This window comes from Antechinus flavipes, chromosome 3 (genome assembly GCF_016432865.1).
Source record: "Antechinus flavipes isolate AdamAnt ecotype Samford, QLD, Australia chromosome 3, AdamAnt_v2, whole genome shotgun sequence".
In the NCBI taxonomy this organism is placed as follows: Eukaryota; Metazoa; Chordata; class Mammalia; order Dasyuromorphia; family Dasyuridae; genus Antechinus; species Antechinus flavipes.
Window position 1 is genome coordinate 486,531,601 of NC_067400.1, and position 21,491 is coordinate 486,553,091.

The following is a 21,491-nucleotide window of genomic DNA, read 5'->3' on the forward strand; positions in this document are numbered from 1 at the left end:
ACTTATGCTTCATAGGATATGGACCTATGATTTCATTGATTTAGGGAATTTCCCTTGTAAGGAAATATCTCTAATACTGAAGATTGCCATTAAGTTCCACTTTCTAGCATAAAGAGGTATTGACTAAAAGGTAAATTCCTTTTTCCATGAGGAAGTTAAGTTATGTTAAATACTCTAATTTCCTAAAGTTAAGTTTCCCCTTCTGACTATTGGGAGAATGAGGGTTAACCAGTAGTTTATCAACTACCAACTTAAGTTCCTCTTTTGCAGTTCCAGTTCCCTTTTTCTCCAGGACCCTCTAAAATAAGTTCCCTTTTGAAGAAGCTGAGAAGTTATATCAGTTCATCTAGGGGCTCGTTAGAGTACATTTCCAGTTTCAAAATATAACAGAAGCAAAGCAAAGACTTCAGGAGTAGAATTAAGAAAGCCTAACTAGTCACATGGCTTAGCTTGTCCAATTAAATTATATTCAAAACAAACTTCTGCCTTTATGTTATAAAAGTCAGCTCTGTAAATCACTGTGACTCTGACCTCTGAGAAGTCAGATGACCTGATTTCATAGACAAATACTGACTGCAAATTAAATCATAGATGGCTTGATAGTTCTGTCCTCAAGTTTCCTTGTTACTTCAGATAATTATAACCGATATTTTATACTATTTGGGACAAATTACACAGAATAAAAGGCATGTGATCTGCATTGGGAGGAAATGAATCTGCATGCATGAATCATAGATCAATTGAAACACCAAAGTAAAGATAATATTAATAGCAATATTATACCTAAACACAAAAAAGGAATTCCTCCCCTGGTTAGTGGCTGGAAAAGAGGAAAAAGGAATTTTGTACCCACTTGCTTCCATTGTAGCAGAGCTAGAATTGTGCCATTTATGAAGGAGCAACAATAATAGCTGACCCCACTCTAAAACAAAGTGGAAATGCTAAAGGGGAGAATTTAGGGATAGGGGAAGGGGAAGGACAATTTGCAAAACTCATTTCTACAGACCAGAAACCTTTATTGATATGTTCATTTTTCATTCACGAGGAAAAAAGCAGCAAACACATAACAGGAACTGGTTTTAAACTTAAGTTTCCTTCACTTTCAAATTAAATTGGTTTTTTAAATCTTTGATGTCTATTGAGTCTTACACATTGCTGTCATTTTTCAAGCATGTTATTTAGCAATACCCTGTAATCAAATCAAGATGAGACAATAAAAATTACATTATCCAACAAATAATGATGTTATCTTTATTGAAATTCCAAAAACTTAAGTTACAGAACCCACAAATTCTCTTCTTTCACATTCAACCACTGACTAAGAATAAAAATGTAAGGGCTTCAGAGACATGATTTGATTTAGAACCATAAAAAATTCTCAACTTGAGATTAATTTCCTTAAAACTTGGTAAAGCTGCATTTTTCCACTTTTTGATTAAAGAAAGTGCCAGCACAATTTTTTGGTCATTAGTTTATAATGAAGCTTTATAATTCTCAACTAAAATAATAAGTTAAAATCCATATAGTATACAGAGTGTGCATAGAAATGGACTAAAATTGGCAGGGTCTTTCCTAAAAATCATAATGAGTTGTCATTTCATTTTCAGAGGGGTTTGGAATAATATTCCTTATCATTTCTTTGGCTTAGTTTTCTTTTGACCTCATAAGGAGGCCAAATATACTCATACATTTATTTCATAGTGACTTGGAAGAAACTCGGTGGCAACATGTTCTGTCCCAAGATAATAATTATGATGCTAAAACTTCTGCATACTCATCACTATCACGTTAGAAACCTTTAAAAAGTGTTTCTCAAACTGCAATGTAGGGAAGTTCCAAAGGAATCATGGAGATTGAAGAGCCAGACAGTTCAACATCTTTTATTCTATGTTCTCTTCTCTGCTCTTTACTTATCCACTTTAGTTTTTCAATAGTTAGCATTTGTTAATCCAGTATATGCATGACTATGCTAATTTATCATTTTTGATAATATATTTATGTTATTTACTGTACAAGTTTTCTCCATTATTGTTCTCTTTTATAAGTGATCAAAAGAAAGAAAAAAACTATGGGACCTAATGAGCTGTTGGCAAATGGAATTTTCCAAATTCACTAATTAAAATTCTGTTTGGAGTTTATTATGAGGTACAATAATTTATTACTTTAGAAAAGAACCTATGCTTGAGAATATTGAGTAAGGCTAAGCCCCTGCTACAATTTGTACAAATCTCACAGACTTAGGAAATTTAAGTACAATATCTATAGAAGCAATGTCTCCAGCAAAAATTGAGACTTCCATGAAGAAAGAATTGAAAAGATGACTCAAGAAATGAATTTGCTAATACTTGTATTGGATGTGATCATCAGCCCAAATTGATGCCAAGCCATAATAACCCTAATTTCCATAATTTTAATAACGTAGAATTCTGGTTAACTTTTTTCTTTAACTCCTTCAGAGAACAGGACTGTTAAAGAATACAGGAAGAAAAGAGAAAGTCTCTGATCAAACCACTTGAGAACCAGTTTTAAATTAAATGCAGTGCTCTAGAAGGCCCAATCTGGAAATCAGTGATACCTATATGAATTAGTCAGATTAGCTTTCTTCCAGAAGGGACAGGGAGATACAGCCACATGGAGTGACTAATGCACAACTAAGTATAGGTCCCGACTCCAAAGGAACTATATATCATCCCTGGATTTTAAGCTTGTTTGACCTCTTAAGAAGGGAGTATTCAAAGGCAGCCACAGTTTCCTCACTCTAATCCTGCAAGTCCCCTTTGTTCTAGGTTGCCCACAGATGTTTGGGAGCTTTTGGTTTTTTTCTGGGCTAGACAGATTCTTGAGCATTGTTTATTACCTGTTACTTAGCCACCTAGATGTTTGACTTCATTTCTTCAATCTTGGGGGGAACCAAGAATTAAAATAGAGACATACAGGTCTTGTACCTTTTCTGTACCAAGCTGTGTTATAATATTATCAGTAAATGGCGTAGGTAAATCAAGTCAGTGTGACACTTTTTCTGTTTCTTAAATTCCTCAAACCTGAATACCCATATGAATTACCACTTATCTGGAATGAGAAAATACTCTTAAGAGACTGAATCACAATCTAGAGAAAATCTTAAAGATTCTCAGATTCAATCCCATCATTTTCCTTCTTAGGAAGCTGGAATTTGAGAGTAAAGTGACTTTCCCTAAATCACACATCCAGTAAATGCTAGGACTAGGACCTAGGTTGTTTTCTTTATTATTTCAGGTTTCCAACAGCATCCTCCCCGTCCTGCTCCTATATTCTCTGCTGCCCAAAGGCTAAATGATTTAATTTTGGTGCAGTCCAAGTTTCCCACATGACAGAATATGGCACTTCAGCAGAACATAAATTCAACATGACACACAGAAAACCAAAAAAAAACAAAAAACAAAAAACAAAAAAAAAACTTTAACCCAAAAAGTGATATACAGGAGACAACAGACACAAATACATTTGGCATATATATTCATTCATACTCTCACAGCCAGTGTAAAGCAGTAGTGAATAATCAACAAGCAAGAGAAATCTTCACAGAAAAATTTTATCTAGAAAGTATTTATCACCAAAACTGAATTTTTCACAGAAAAACCTAACAGTACTCTCCAACAAATTCCATTGTAAAGAATACATCTTTGTTACAAACATCTCTGCCCACCCACCATCCCCTTTTCTTTTGCCAGACCTGTGAGTTTATTAGTGTAGTGTAGGGAACCCAAAAGGAGGAAACTGCATTTATCAATGCTCAACAGCAATTTCTTTGAAACTTGATGAGTCTGAAAGAGTAGTCAAGGGCACTGAGAAGTTAAATGAGTTGCCTAGGATCACATACTTTGTATCAAAAGTCAAACTTGAACCCAGGTCTTCCTGTCTTTGAGACTGACTCCTCTACTGCCTATAACATTCTGTCTTATCATTCATCTATAAGTAATGCACTGGTATATTATTTCTTTATTGGACAAAGACATTTCTTGCTAAAAAGTCAAGTTACCTTCTTACGCTTAGATTCTCAATTTGTTTGCTTTTGTTCTGTTATCTTTACATTTAAAACACTGGGTAAGTTAAAGAACTTCATAATGGAATATTTAATCAACAAAAACTCTTTTCATATGAATGCCTAATGAAACTATATATAATTTCTGTATGTGCTGAATTAAAAATAATTTATTGTAGAAGTTCTGTTTCTAGATCAGAAAAATACCCAAGGAATGGAATAAATGCTTGATAATGAAAAGAGAACAGAACTGTGTTAGAATAATCTATTTTCAGAAGGCAAATAATAAATACCTAGAATTAATTTACATTTAAAATTGATGAAAGGTAGTGGTTTTTGGTAACTGATAGTAATATTTATACAAATTAGTATTTTCATAACAATAACAGATTTATCTTTTCATTAAAGTTTCTTGTTTTGTTTTTGATAGCCTTTAAATTATCATTTTAAAATGATTAGCATTCAATGTAATGCTCTCAATATAAAATAAAAGCACAGCAAACTACTATTTGATAATCTTCATACAGCTACAAATACAAAGTCTGTCATGAATGGTTATCAAAATAAAGAATATGATGTATGTAGTTTGTACTTAATGAGACTAATGATATGAGCAAACAGTCCTTAAGCTAAGGCAAATTTGCAAAAAATAAATCAAGATGGAATAAATGCACCATTATTGTGATCTTGATAGCTCTCTTTAAATAATGCTATTCTATCACAGAACACTTGATACTGTGACAAAAAGTATAAAACCTTTTAAATCATGAACCATACAAACCAAGAGTACAATTGCATTTTTCATATTCTGTAATCATATTTCATTCTTTAACTTTCATCTTCTATGTAAATTGAAAGATTTTTTAAAAATGTTTTTGATAATCAAGGCCTATCAAGCAGGGGAAAGAATTTTTTCCTCTATCTCATAAGGTTCAAAAAAGATTTATGATTTCATCCTTTACTTCCTCATAAATAACTACTTTAGCATGAATAAATCCTTTTGTGATTAGTGTGTTTTACATATTCCAGCAAATGAAAGCTTGGGATCCAGCTAGGTAGAGGTTTGGAAAAATTCGAGGAACACTGGAAGTCCTATCAGTTGCTTGCTACCAGAGGAGTCAGCTGTAATGAATAAGAAAGGGCTAGCCTCAGACTCTGCAAACTGTCTTAAAGACTCCCTGAGAGGGGCAGAGGAAGCATAGAGAAGTTCCTAGGTACAAGAGAAGACATGAGGAAGCAGCTGCAGACTCCAGAGAGGAAAAAAGGACAAAGAAGCTGACAGAAGTATGTGATTACAATTAAACTGTATTACTCAGCAATCATACTGCCAAATGAGTCTAACAAACGAAGAATCAATGAAGGTCTGGATTATTCCCCTCAATCACTCTTTGAGTTATCAAAATGTAGGCCTTTCAAACCACCTTGGGATTCTCTCCAGTAAAGGTCAACACACACTTAGAAAAAAATAATTCAAGGAGAAGTAGATGGGGTTACATGCCCTCATCTCTGTTGTCTTCTTGCACACATAGGGAAAAAGACAGCTTTCATATGAAGATACAATAACCTTCTATTTGGCATAGTTGATATGAGAATATTGTTATTAAATGACTATTCAGGTTAACTGAAAAATTTAAAAATATATTAAAATAAATATAATTTTTACTCCAATGTACTCCAATGATCCACTTACATTATTATTATTGATTAATAATGACTTTGATAATTCAGAAGGCATTTCAGGATTTTATAAATCATCATTATTATTATCAATAATAATTGTAAAGAACTATAAAAGAAATTATATATATGTATGCATATATCTACATATATGTGTATAGATATATGTATAACACACAACATACAATTTTTAATTGCTTGTGTTTGGACCAATAGTTTGCTTTTGTAAAGCTGATTAATGGTAAACAACAAAATCACAATCTTTTACATTCTTTACAATGTATGCACTAATATCCACTCTCATAGTTTGGGGAAGATATTTATTTCTTCTTGGTTGATTTTTAAAGTATTTATTATTAAAGTCTTATTATTCCCATTGACAGAATAATAGCCAAGAATGGAATGGCCTATCTCCTAAATAAAAAAAAATCTGGCTTGAAAGTCTCCTGGATGAGGTAGGGTAAAGCAAAAAAAAAGACTAAAAGGTACAGTAAACTGTAACCTTTTGATTTTCTTTGAAATTGTTGAAACTGAATGGCATGGTTTCACTAAGGTAAATAATTTAAAGAGATTATTATTAATAAAGAATGATCACTTGTTACAATAAGGATAATATTGGAAAAAATGTAAAAAAAGTATTTTAAAAATAAGTTCTCCTAGTTTTCATTTTATACTACATTTTCACAGTTAAGCAAAGAGTAGAAAGTTTGCAATCCTATCACCACTACTTGAAACCAGATGCCACATAGGTTGAATTGAGACTTACAGCTGGACCTTGTGTAGCATTAGGCAATAATGTGGTAGCAGGATAAATAATTTCTTCAATAGATACATATGTACCTACTAAGAAACCAGCAATTCCAATGAGTAATATCAAGATATCTTTGAGAATCATCCACAGGCTGAAACTTTCCTTGTAAAATATAAGAATTTCAACTAAAGGTGGCAGAATGAGTGCCAATGTACTACTGCTCACAGCTCCAACAAGTGAAATCACTATATCCAAACGAGGAATCAGGATTGCTACAAGACCTGCAAAGAAGAACAAAAAACATGGGCATGAATTAATGAGCATCAAAATGGAGAAAGCTGTTCTTTTGTATAGAGAGGGAAAAATAAGGCTCAGACTGATAAAATATTTTGCCCAAAGTCACACCACATTATGGCAGAACTAGGACTAGACTCCAAGACTCCAAACTTTGAACCTAGTATATTTTTATTACGCTATATTGCTCTTTATATCTAAGGAAAAACATTTTCTTGGGGGAAAAAAACAGTGGACATTGTTGCCTCTTAGGAACCCTTAGTCTAGAACTGAGGTTATTAGCTTTTTTGTATGTAACACATCTCTTTGGCAGTTTGGTTAAGACTATGGGGTATGTTCTAATGCATAAAATAAAATACATAGAATTACATAGGGAATCAATTATATTGAAATATGTATCAAAATAATTTTTAAATGTTCAAAAACAGGACTAAGAACTTGATCTAAAGGCTTATACAATGTAGCAGAACAAATGGTGCTAACTAGGTTGAAATATTGACTCTGACACTGTGAACACAGCCAATCAATCAATCAACATTTACTGAGTGTCTACAACTGTGCCAATTACCATACCAGCCCTCTGGAGTCAAAGACAAAAACAATTAAACAATCACTACTCTTAAATTTCTTATCCCGAGTCCTAGTTTTCTTATCTTTAATGCAAAGATAACAGTTGTCATCTACACATCTATTATTATGACAAAAATGCTTCAAGAACATTACATAAATTTAAGTTATTGTTAGTAACCTCATTCCTTCTTCTTCTACACATTCAGGTGAGTATACAAAGAAATCTGCAAAAAAACCTCTATGTTTAAGAACTATTATTCATTTTGTTTTCTTTGAGATCATGATGTTTTTTGTTGGTGGTTTTTTTTTTTTTTAAACTTCAGCAGACAGATAAGAGGCTCTGTTTCAGCTCTTTTGCTTTATTCTTTATATTTCACTGTGTCAAGTGTGTTTCTTATCCATAACATATTGTAGGATTCTGGTTTTTAATCCACTCTGCTATCTGCTTCCATTTTATGGGTAAATTCCTCCCATTCAAATTCAATTACAATTACTGTATATTTCCCTCCATCCTACTTTTCCCCAATTTATCCTTCTGTCTCCTTTCACTCCATTCCTCCTCATAAGTATTTTGCTTCTGATTACTATTTCTTTCAATTCCAATCTCTATCAGCAACCCCCACTTCTCTTATTCCTTTTCCCCTTACCTCCTATATATTAAGATAGATTTTTATGCCCAATTTAGTGTATATGTTATTCCCTCTTTGAACTCATTCCAATGAGTATAAGGATCAAGTGCTTCCTGCCACCCTCTTCCCTAATTCCCCCTCTGTAAAAGTTCATTCATGCCACTTTTAGGAGAAATAATTTATCCATTCTACCTCTCCTTTCTTCTAATGCATCCTTCTTTATCTCTCCTTAATTTGGGGGAATAGCATTCCAACATGGTCTACTCATACCTTTGTTCTCTATCTGTATATTCATTTTAACTGCCCTAATAATGATAAACTTCTTAGAAGTTATAAATATATTCCAAAGTTGGAAGCAATTTAGTTTTATAGAATCCTTTATGATTTCTCTTTCCTGTTTACCTTTTTATGCTTCTCTTGAATCTTGTATGTGAAATTAAAATTTTCTATTCAGCTCTGGTCATTTTTCATCAGGAATACCCCAAAGTCCTCTATTTCATTAAATATCCATTTTTACCCTTAAAGATTATATTCAGTTTTTATCGGTACATGATGATTGGTTCTAATCTTAGCTACTCTGCCATCTGGAATATAATATTCCAAGACCCCCCAATCCTTTACTGTAGAAGTTATGAAATCTTGTATCATCCTGATTGTGGTTTCATAATACTTGGTTTTTTCCTAGCTGATTGCAACATTTTGGAGTTTTCGTTTTTGTATATCTTTTAGAAGATGAGCTATGGATTCTTTCAAATTCTGTTATACCCTCTTGCTTTAAGGTATCAAGACAGTTTTCCTTGATAATTTTTAAAAAACATAATGCCTAGTCTCTTCCTCTGATCATAGCTTTCAGGTAGTATAAGAATTCTTCAATTCTCTCTATTTTTTTTTAGGTCAGCTATTTTTCCAAAGGATATTTTACATTTCCATTTTTTCATTCTTTTGATTTTGTTTTATTGTTTCTTGATGTTTTATGAGGTCATATGCTTCTACTTGCCTAATTCTAATTTTCAAGGAATTAATTTCTTTTCTTTTCTTTTTTGCTGAGGCAATTGGGGTTAAGTCCTTTCCAGGGTCACACAGCTAGAAAGTGTTAAGTGTCTGAGGCCAGATTTGAACTCAGGTCCTCTTGACTAAAGGGCTGATGCTCTATTGTGCCACTTAGCTACCCAGGAATTAATTTCTTCAATGAGCTTTTATATACTTTTTTTCCTACTTGGCCAATTCTACTTTTTTAAGGAGTTCTTCTCTTCAGTGGTTTTTTGCTGATCTTACCATTTGGACAATTCTTTTTAGTAGTGTGGTACTTTCTTCAATAATTTTTTAAAACTCTTTTTAGCACTGTAGACAAAATGTCATGATTTTATTTTGTTTCTCTCATTTCTTTTGCCATTTTCTCCTCTATCATTATTATTTGATTTTTAAATTCCCTTTTGAACAATTTTAGGAATTCTTTTTGATCTTGAAACCTATTCACATTTTTCTTTGAGATTCTGCATATAGTTGCTTTTGTTATCATCTTCTAAGTCTATCTTGATCTTCCTTGTCACTTTCTATAATCAGGTACTTTTGTTAAAGTTGGCCTGTGCTCCTTGGATGGAGAGGGCACTGCTTCAAGCTTCAGGCCTTTCTTGCTGTAGCTCTCAAGAGCTAGTTCTGGGGGTGTGCAAATTTCTAGTTCTTCCACAGTGGCATATTCTAAGGAGAGGCATTGTCACTGCTCTCCTAGACTCTGCTCTCATCTGAGTGACCACAAAAACTCTTTTCTACCTTGGAATTGTGTTCAGGGTTCCTACTCCTGTTAGTGCTCCTCCTTAGGTATGCAACCTAGAACTGTGTTTGGGCAACATACAGTTGCCCAACTCAGTGCCAATAAAAGGACCCTTGTAATCTCTTTCTGATTAGTTATCCAACTCCCTCACTTACTGTCTCTGAGCTGAGAGCTCCAGTAGCCACTGCTGTCACTAATTCTGTCACTCCTCAGGCTGCTACTGGCTTGCTGGGGCATGGCCTATGTTAGGCTTTTTGTTCTACTCCTACCCCAGAGAGACAGATCTTTCCTGATGACCTTTCAAGTTATCTCTTTTTGTCACTATTCCCCCTCCTTTTTCTCTTTCCAAGTCTGGAAAATTGTTTTACTCTGACCTTCTGCCATTCTGGCAGAGTAGTTTTTCACATATTCACAGTATTTATGAACTCCTATTTCTCTCCAATGGTGAAAGGCAATTAAAAAGGCAAGTTAACCTTGCCTTTTTAATACAGTATCAAACTTAACTGTATTTACCATGGATTCTTCCCAAAGTATCTGCCCAATATCCCAGAGAATTTCCTTTAAGCCTTTTAATGATGGATAATCTTTGGAATACTTGAACTTTCTACGTAATAATTAATTTTTATCCATATCACATGACTAGCCCTTTAAATACTTCCTTACTGATATCCTTTATATTGCCTTCTTAAATTACCAGAAATATGATGCCGCCTTCTCTCTCTGTCTCTCTTTTTGTCACTATTCCCCCTCCTTTTTCTCTTCCCCCTTCCTATTGATTTTAGGGTTATTCAGAAGTTGGGTTCCCCAAAAACTATGGTACTCCAAGATTTACAACCCACTCAATATTACAGTGTGAACACTGATAATAAATAGATGGGTTTTTTTCCATATTTGGAAGAATTAGAAGCATAATGTGATTTTTCAAATATAACCTATGTCACTCTCTTCTATTTAATTCTAATCCAAATCCTTATCCATCTGAATACCTGTCATAGGCACATTCACTTATAGATCAGGCTAATGTTATCATTCATCCAATTTTCACTTTCTAGACCAAAAAGCAGATTACATTCATTGTTTTTCTTTTGAGTACAACTAGATGCATCCTTTTTGAGTTATCATGAATTTCGTTGAGAAGGCTCATTTGTGGACTGATTATCATTTGTGATAGACAGTCCATTACCATTCTGTTTCATAAGAATGCCCACACTATATACAGAGATCACTCAAATAAAGATTTGTATCAAGATAACAAAGGAAACTTAAGGGTCAATAGTTACTGATCTTCTCACATTTGCCTTTGGGGGCTATTACCAGTCTATGATTTTTTTTTCATTTTTTCTATCCTTTTGGAATCTTCTCTTTCCTGAGATAATTTATAAAGTAATCCCTCAATGATTTCAGTACTGTTATCTCCAGCATAGATTTCCTTTGTGTATTTGAATTTTATTTTCCTAAGTACCATTTTCATACCTTCTAATGGCAATCAGGGATTGATATGTTAATGTCCAAATGTGGTAATTTTTCTGTCACTAATGAAAACAGACTATTATTGGACCTAGAGAAGAGTTGAGAAAATGAACTTCTTTCCCCTTCATTGTTCCTTCACTACAATATTAATGAATGAAAAGCATTTATTAAGCACTAATGAATGAAAAGCATTTATTAAGTACGCACTGATCTCTGCCAGGTTGTGTTAAGACCTTTGACCAGCTGCCTATTAGAAATTTTACATTAGCTATCTGATCAGCAATTCAAATTCGACATGTCTAAAGCTGAACTCATTATCTTTCCCCATTGACCTGTTCAAGAGACACAGGACAACCTCTAAGGGGAGGGTGCTAACTTCCAAGATGCCAGAGAAAACATTCTAAAGAATATAATGTTGGAGTTTGGAAGGAATCCAGGGATTCTAAATGGAGGTAAGAAGTAAAAGCATTCCAGGAATGGAGAACTGCTAGTGCAAAGTCATAGGAAAAATAGGAAATTAAATAGACCACTATGATTGTACTATAGATTTCATCATGTACTATAGATTGTACTATAGATAAAATATACAATATTTTAAGAAAACATGGAAAGAAAAGAAGGAATGGGTTCTAAGATTTTAAATACAATGAGAAGAGCTTTTATTTATCTGATACTAGTGACAACAAGGAGCCACAATAGCTTCTTAAATGGGGGAATAACATGATCAAGCTCTCACTTAAAGAAAATCAGTTTGTCTTCTGAGTGATTGGAGTGGAAAGAGATATAAGTTGGGGAAATCAATTAGAAACTGGAAAACTATTGGAATAATCCAAGTGAAAGGTGATGAGGACCTGGATGAGGTAGGGACTATATGAATGAAGGAAAAGGAACATACGACAAAACAAGGGATAAAATAAAAACAAGAACTGGAAATGATTTTGGTATGTGGAGTGAATGAGAGAAAGAAGTTAAAGCTGATATTTGGGATGAAAACTTGGGTGATGGAAAGGATAGTGACATCCTTAAAACCAATGGGGGAAATCAAAAGAGAGGTAGGTTGGGGAGAAATAATGAGTTTTTGTTTTAGTCTTGTTAAGTTTAAGAGACGGTTGGGAATGTAAGGTTCGAGTTCAAGAGGGATATTAGGACTAAATATATAGATCTGAGAATAAAGACCGAGAAGGAACAACAAAATAAATGAGTGCTGTCATGAAAACCCAAAGAAAAAACATGGTCAACAATATTAACTAGGATAGAGAGGTCAAGAAAGATGAGGACTGAGAAAAAAGCCAATAGATTTCCTTAAAAGAATCTTTGATATGATAATTACAAATAGATGAAATAAAAATTCTGGGGAGGGGAATAATTCTGAGACTGAAAGTCAAATTTAAATTCAGTAAGATGTCTCATTTTATGGGAAAAATAGAAACAAAAAGAATCTTGTGTGGAGCCTAGCACTTCCAGCTTAATAAGGTTGAAAGTGAATTCATTATCACCTTAAAATAGTCATCCATTCCTGATTTACCTAATATCATCATCCTTGACTTGAACAATTAATGTATTTTTAATTTCTTACTTTTTCTGTTCTAGACTACATATGTACAAAAGTAATTTAATCAGTATATTTGTAGTTTACATTAATTTACTGTGTTCCTGTAGTTATTTACTGCCTTACTCTACTGTGTACATTTAGCAATCCTATCAACACTCAAGAAGGTAAATACAACAGAGTATTTCACATTTTAAGCAAAAGTAATATATGAAAATTAATTAAGAAAACATTTATTACGTACCTACTTATATAAAGCCAACTGTGCTTAAAAACTAGGAATAAGTCACATTACCAACTTTCAAAATACTTCAAATATAGATATACAAAAGAAGTAAATTAGAAGGTTTAAAGAATTAAAATAGAAATTCACTCAATAGATCAACATTTTGAATCTTTTTTAACAGAATGCTTCCCTGAAACAATAACTTATTATTTAATTTATGAACATTCAAATTACAGACTATTCAGGAACATAGTTATTTTGTAAAATGAATACATGTGAACTTTTATTTTTTTTAAAAAATCACCAGAAAAAGATATAGCTGCAAATATAATTGAAACATTTAATTTTCTTCTTATTGCTGCCTGTATTAGTAGCCATAATTAATTTAAATAAATGAAATTCCAATGCATCTTCTTTGACCATTTCATTGAATAGATTTTTTTTTAATTATGCTTTCTGGTTTTTGACTTTAGAATCCATTGTTTTTGTTTTTGAGATGAAGTTTCTCCATCTCCCTTGAAATTGTGGACCCTCATGGGCCCAATTCCACTACTAGTCACCAAAGGAGCTCTAACCTAAGCTAGTTTCATCCTTCTTAGTTAGCCAATTAGATCCTCTCAATCCTGAGGCTCTCCACATTAGTATTCAAATGTCTTTTCCTACTGTGTTTAAAATTTGAGCTAAAATCCACCACCTTCAGTTTCCTCAGTAACATTATGTCTAACAACTTTAGGAACCAAAGCTGCTTTTTCTTCACATTTATCTTTTCAAAATAGTTTCCAAGAGAAAAACCACAAGGATAATTGGGCAACACTTCTTGAAAAATCAATGATTTCATAGGCACAGGTATATCTTTTACTAAGGCAGATCATTGCTTCTCTTTTCTACAACTTGATAGGCCCTCTTATTGAATTATGGTTACTTTAAAAAAAAATTATCACTTATCACCTAATGAATCAACTTCCGAATTTTTCTTAACTTGGGTTCAAAACTTGAGCCACAGACACATAGAATGTCATCCATTCCATACTTGAAGCTTTCTAACTTAGATGGAACAAGGACATTCCTAAGATCTCTCTTAAGAACTTTAGAATTGATTGCATAACACATGAGATTCAGGACCACCATCATGGTGTGTCCTCATCAGAGAAAGTGCTCTGCTCTATGAGCAAAGCCAAATTGAATTAGCTCAGAAGAAATGTGAGATGCAAGTTAAAGAATCTACCCCAAACATTCACAGGGATTATTTGTGTCCAACCTGTGGCAGAGCATTGCGAGTTCATATTGGTCTAATAAGCCACAGTCAGATACACTATAACTCTAATTTAACATAGTGATGTCATTTTGGTCCTCTTTGAGAATGAAGGACAACAACTAACCAATCAACTTGAGGCTTTCTAGTTTTAGCAACTACCAAGGCTTGTATTCTGCAAGATTTGTCTTTCAAGAATTCAGAATTATCATCTCTGGCCATTAGTTCAGGAATGTTTTAGAGCTAAATAATAACCATCTTAAAAAGTTATTTGTAAATTATTCAGAGATGCAATATAGATATATTTTATGAAAGTGAAATTAAATTTATTTGCACATGAAAATGAACTTTTATTTAAATATATAAGTAAATATTTTCTAGGCTAGCATCAATATAGCAAATTTTATTTGAAATATTTTCTAGGTTTTTTAATAATTTCCCCCTTTACTAATTAATTAGATTTGATATACCAAAAATTAGTTGAGTAATAATATAGTATTTTGCTTTCTTTTTCAATATATTTTTATTATTCTTTGTTATTTAATTAGATTTCTCCTAAAAAATCTAAGTTTTATTCAACTATTACAGTTTTGCTATTCTCAGAATAAGATCTTGTAAGACTGTCTCTTTGATGTTCAATGTAGTTTTATCTAGGTCTGAATTCTCTCTCTCTCCTAATCCCGTATGGTTGAAGGTCACTATTGTCTTCTTGAATTTAGGTCCTGGGGTTGCTTGTTGTCCAGAAAGATCCCAAGCTGATTTGTGCCATATCCCTGGGTGAGATGGCAATCTTCATTTGAGTTTTACTGTTGCATATTATTCATAAATAATATAAAGTGGTGACTTTCTGTTCATCTCCAAATCCTTTGCCTTTGCTTCATTAACCTTCATTCCTACTCTTCCTCATTTTTAATAGATAAGTTTTGTCTTATTTTGTCTGAATACAGACATTCACCTCATTAATTCTAATACTGTTATCCTTCCTTTCTTGCATTTGAGATGTCTACAGCATATTCAATTGAGATACCTAATTGGAGACGCAAGACTGGAGAACAGCAGAGAGATTATGTATACTCAAGTAGATTTGAGAATCATTAGCATAAAGTTGATAAATGAACCCATGAAAGCTGATGAGATCACCAAGTGAAACAGTATAAAGGGAGAAGATATGAGGGTTCAGGACAGAACTCTAGAGGATAACCAGAGTAAGCAGGCAGGATCTGGAGAAAAATGCAGAAAAGGAGACTGAGAAGGAGCTATAAGATCAATAAGAAGAAACCAGAAAAGATCAGTGTCTCAAAGAATCTAAAGAGAAGAAAGTATCAAGGAAAAGAGTATGATCCACAGTGACCAACGCTGAAGAGAGATCAAAATGAATGAAAATTTTAAAAAGATCATCATCATTGGCAATTAAGAGTGAACTTTGGAGAGCAGGTATGCTGAATAGAAAGTTAGTAAGAGAAAGTAAAAGGAAAGGAAGTGGAAGCATCCATGGTGAATAATCTTCTTAAGGAGCTTAACTACAACATCTAAGAGAAAAAGGAGAGAAGAGTAAAAATGGATGGATCAAATGAGAGTTTTTTCAAGATAAAAATAGCCATGTTCCTAGGCATTTGGAAAACAGTCAGGAGATAAGAAAAGATTGAAAATAAAGGAGAGAATGAGGATGATAGAGCAATCAATCTCTTAGAGAAGATGGGAGTATAGTTGGACTATGATCATCTTATGGCCAGAAGCTACATCTCATCTTCATGCAGCCCAAGAATGTATTAACTTTTGGGGTGGCTGCCAAAACCTCGTTGAGCCTGTGTAGATAAAAGGGATGCTACTTGTAGTGTTTACTTCAGAAAGTAGTTGTGATAAATAAAATAATAACATACATTGTAAACCTTAAAGCATAATGCAAATGTAAGCTATTACCATTAGCTGTAACTGAAAGGATATTTTTGTATTACTATAATTACTAGGCCAATAAAAACCTTAAAAGCAAGAAATTAGAATGAAATAAATTTATAAAGATATTAAATTCACTTTCAGGCAGCATCCAAAGGAATAATGATTTTGTTATGATACCAAAAGCCTAAAAGTGAGTAAAACTACTGTCTTTGTAGAATATCAAAGGTTAGACAAGTAAAAACAATTACTATGTAATGAAAATGCTTATATGAGATGAAAAATTAAGATGGCAATTTAAAATCTGCTCTAACTTATAGAGCTGATTTAAAATTTTAGCATTATGAGATTATTTCAGATAACATCTGTTAAAATCCTCATTTGTAGAAAAATATATTAAACTATAAAAATTATATGATTAATAATATCAACACATTAATTTAAATGAAAAAAAATATTTTTACTTACAGGTAATAAAAACCAAGAAAGTCCTAATAATAAGATCACAAATTAGCTTCGATTTGTTTTGAAATTTAGATGTGATTCCTGGAATGATTATTTCTGCTGGAACGTAGAACTGAATTGAGTAAGTCACAAAAATCCCAAAGGAATACAGAATTTTCACTGATTGATACAACCTGTAAAAAAATTGAATAAGGTTTAATTAAATAAAATGCAATCTCTGGCAGATAATTTGTATCTCTCCTTTGACCTTGTCACAAGCTATTATTATTATCATAATTTACTTTTATGTAAATATTATAGCTTCCCTTTCCCTTTCACAACCAGTAGACTCTAAGCTCCCTGAAGATAGGTAGTATGCTATTTTTCATTTTGGCATCCTCAATATCTTGCACAAGGATTGTTCAATTTCCGAAACTCTTGGCTCTGTAGTCAGTATTTCAAGGTATGAAATACTGTGTGTCTAAAGAAAATATAAATCTTCAGTTAAAAAAAGCGACAAATCATCTGTTCTTATTTTTATATTTTGACATTTACTATAATTTTTTTTAGAATGAAAAATTTACATTCTTAAAGACTGTCTTTCTCTTGATTTCAAAAACATTCATGATCACCTTGGTTTATAATATACATAAATTCTTATTCAATATAGTGCTTGCTATTGAAAAACAATCTGAAAAAGCAAGAGAATAGAAGAAAAACGTACAAAGAAACAATCAACATTAACAAAAAGACATTTATCAGTGGTACAATTTGCACACAGAAACGGAAAGAGTAACAATTGTTTACTACTCTGAGGAAACATAAGCTCCTTCAAAACAAGGATAATCCTCTTTTTGTCTTAATACCCCTGCATCTGGAATAATCAATGCCTTACATATAGTAAATTCCATCTACCATATTTGCTGAACTGAAGCCATTGTTCAAAAGTAGCCTTACTGGGCAATGGTTATAGAAACAATTAATTGGTAATGGCGGGGGGAGAATATAACTTATTTTTCTATAGTATTAAAATATATTTCTATAGTTCACATCTATAATAGTTTTAGTTCACATCTATAAAAGCTCAATTTTATTGATTAAAAAAAATCAATAATGATGTAGCAGTAGCTCTGCTGTTCTGATTTACTTGGCTCTCTGATCTCAACTCTTTTCCTCATATGCTACTTCCCCTTTCTTCTTAATTTGTATTTAATTAAAATATTTTCCTTTATATATAAAAGTAAATCATAATCAAAACTTCTTGTTTTGTCTATGTTATATCTAAAAAGAAAAAGGGGATGTTTAAAACAAAAGTTTACATGTTTAACAAATTATGAATATAACTAATTTATATTAGCATTGAAATTATAATAAATGAGCAAAAATATACATGTCCACTTACCATTCATCTTGAGGAAGATTTAAAGTTATGCTGCCTTTGATTTCATCTTGAAAGCGCATATATCCAAGAGTGGCTAATGTTATATATAAAGTTGTAACAATCCCCATGCCAATGTTCAATGCTTCTGGGAAGCGTTTTGTTTCTTTCATTTGATTTTCCAATGGAAGGACCTAAGGATGGAGAAAAGATTTAAAAATATATACATGCATAATAAAATCATAGAATTTTAGAGCTGAAGATGAAAAGGAGTCAAATAAAAACAATTGACATAGGTGGTATCTAAAAGGTGCACTGGCCCTAAAGGCAGGAGGACCCAAGTTCAAATCTGACCTCAGACTAGCTGTGAGACACTGGACAAGTCACTTAACATCGGTTTCTTCATCTGTAAAATGAGCTGGAAAAGGAAATGGCAAGCCACTCCAGTATTTTTGCCAAGAAAACCTCAAATGGGTCATAAAGAATCAGACACAACTAAAACCTCTCAGCAACAACTGACCGAGACCATGTCTGACTATGCATACATCATCTCTCTTTTCCAGAATCAATATTAATCTTTATAATTACAAACCACTTCACTTGATTTTAGTGAGTTTTGTACACATTATTGAGATCACTGAGTATGTTGTTTTCCTGCTTCTGTTTATATTAGCTTATATATCAGATTATAAAAGTCTCCCATTTTTCCAAATTTCGGCATATCAATCACTTAACAGTCAATAATATTCCATTATACTTCATACACCACACACTACAATTCATTCAACTATTCGCTAATGAATGTATTCCAACTCTATTCCCAAGTTTCAGCTACTACAAAAGTACCACTTAAAAATATTGTGATAATGTGACCTTTCTTTCTGACCTTGATTTCTTAAGAGGTCTAACGTGATTTCTGGGTCAAAAGGCACAAAGCTTAGTAACTTTTTTCAAAAAACTGTGTATACACACAGACATGCACACACTTCTGTGTGCACAGGCACACACACAGTTCTCACTTTACACAAATTCATGTTACACAAGTTCAATTTTTCATAAAGAATTCTGAAAGAAAAATGCATTAAAAAACCTACATCAACTTAATTTACAGTATTTTCTCTCTTACAATATCTCAGTCCTGTTCCTCAGCTCAGCACTTTGGAGCTTCCCACTGGACTTTCCCACACAAGAAAAAAAAAACAAAAACTAAAAAAAAAATGTCCTCCAAGTGAAAGTAGAAAAACAGACTCCTGGAGAGACCCCACTGTTGACTCCATATCTGGGGCTTGGTTTGAGATCTCCAGCACCAAGACTGTTGCCCTGCTCTGCCCACCTATCTGCATGTCTGTCTATGCTTGAGGATTATTATCTCTTCTTGGTCACTGGTCTCTGGTTACTCCTCTTGCACTTGCTCCTCTGTTTCCAGCCTCTAAATATCCTTGAAGTATGTGCCAGCCCCTTCCACCCATGGACAGGGGGCATCCTTTCTGCTTCCTTCCATACCTCCCCACATTAGCAGACAAATTCACATTATATAAAAATCATGTCACATAGGGATCTGAGGAATTGCCCACTTATATAAAGCAAAAACAGTATGTAGATGTTACTTCTTTATATACATTTTGGATATCAGAAAATTTTGATGCAAACAATTTTTTATCAATGATACTTTTCCATCTTTACTGCTTTTGTTTATGTCAAAAAATTAATTCTATGTAAATGAAATTATTTTGTGCCATTTTGGGAATTTAAAAGAAGATTCAATTGTCTGCAGAAGTGAAATGGGAGTGCACTGATGGCATGAGAGATAGGAGGTGCAGCACTGTGTGTGAGGAACCTGAAGTCTAATGTAGCTGAATCATAATGTGCATAAATGAAAATGCTATGTCCTAAGTTTGAAAGGCAAGTAGGAACCATGTTGTAAAAGGCTTTAAATGGGAAAAAATAGGAGTCTGCATTTGCTCTTCATGGTCATAAGGAATCATAAGAATTTATTAAATAGGAGTGTGACATGGTTAGACCTATGCTTTAGACATTATCTGGAAGATGGATTGTAAGTGACAATGCAAGCAAGATTAAGGGTGAGAGTAGAAAGGGCATTGATATTAGGAGGCTATTACAATAGATTAGACTAGAGGAAATGAGAGCCTAGATTAGTTTGTTGAATGTGTGAGTACAGAAGGGACTGCATAAAGGATATACTGTAAAGAAAGAATTGACAAAACTCGTGGAAAAAAATGAGGAGGTAATGATGACTATTTGCAATGAGAATCTCGGTGATTAGAAGGATGGAAATATCTTTAAAAGGGAAAAAAACACCATTTTAGAAGAAGGATATGTGTTATGATTCTTACAAGGTGCTAAGTCAGTGGAATTGATAGAGACAATGGTTGTTCAGCAGGGTGCTTAACAGTTCTCTAAAGGTACTTAGTACTTATTAAGAGTTCCACAAAATTCACTCCTTTAAGAGAGCATATTTAAGATAGGAGCCTCAAGCAGGATGCACTTTGAGAAGCCCACAAGCCCACTCTTGGAGGCAGAGTCAGATTCATTCCAACGTCCACCTTTGTGCTGGCTGGAGATTTGGAGGAAGAGAGGCTGAAGCTGGCAGAGGCAAAGGACTAGCGGCAAGAGCTCTGGGAACCAAGGAGAGAGATAAACCTCTAAGAAAGTTAACCAGGCCCAAGGAAGGAGACAAGACTTAAAAGGAAACAATAAAGGATTTGGACTTTAACTCCTGGCTGCATTTGAGGTGATTATTAACTTTGAACTGAAACAAAGGCTGCTCCCAGAAACCCCCCAGGAAACCTGCTCCCAGAGAACAACTATATTTTAGAGAACAGAATATTACAGATGTATGATTAAAAAGATGAACTCCATAGAGGCAATCAAATGCTGCAGTGGATAGAGTGCTGTGACTAATGTTGGGAAGATCTGAGTTCAAATCCAAGCTCAAATACTACAAGATATGTAAACTCAGACAAGTCACTTACCCTCTGTTTAACCTTAGTTTTTTCTTCTGAAAATTGGGGATTGCAGCATTGAACCCCCAGAGTTACAAACATCAAATGAAATAGCAACTTTAAAGCACTCTGTACAATGTCTGGCACACAGTAAGCACTATGTAAACATTGGTTATAATTGTAATAAGTGAATATATTGTGTTTGGGATGCTTATAGGAATCTGATGCAAAATGCTCAATATATAGTTGGCTGTAGAGGACTGAAGAAGGGGACGGACACCAGTCAGATATATAAATCAGGTATTAATAATGGCAGCTGATGTAGGGAAAAAAACCTTAGCTACTGGATGAGTTGTGGTGGTGGAGGCCTTGAGCTCAGGAGTTCTAAAGACTACAGCTAACATGGCAAACTCCCAAGAGTGGGGGCTAATTGTTGGTCCAGATTTCTCTAACCTTTTGTGGCTAAGCTCCTTGAGAAAGTCTCTACAATAGATTCCTCTACTTCCCCTCCTCTCACTCTCTTTTCAACTCTGCACCCTAACTTCTGACAGTAATATGAAATTGTTCTCTCCAAAGTCACTAATGATCTCTTTACTACCAAAT

General features: G+C 33.5%; 1 protein-coding gene across 1 annotated transcript in view; it reads right to left on the bottom strand.

Moving 5' to 3' along the window:
* Positions 1-995: 995 nt before the first annotated feature.
* SLC36A4 (solute carrier family 36 member 4) overlaps positions 996-21,491 on the bottom strand; it is a 75,723-nt gene continuing 55,227 nt past the window's right edge. Inside the window, exons 9-11 of the mRNA XM_051986806.1 lie at positions 17,950-18,119; positions 16,572-16,741; positions 996-6,730 (exon numbers count right to left, since the gene is read on the bottom strand). Coding sequence (XP_051842766.1) covers positions 6,423-6,730; positions 16,572-16,741; positions 17,950-18,119 — 648 coding nt within the window. The 3' untranslated portion in view covers positions 996-6,422. The remainder of the gene's footprint in view (positions 6,731-16,571; positions 16,742-17,949; positions 18,120-21,491) is intronic.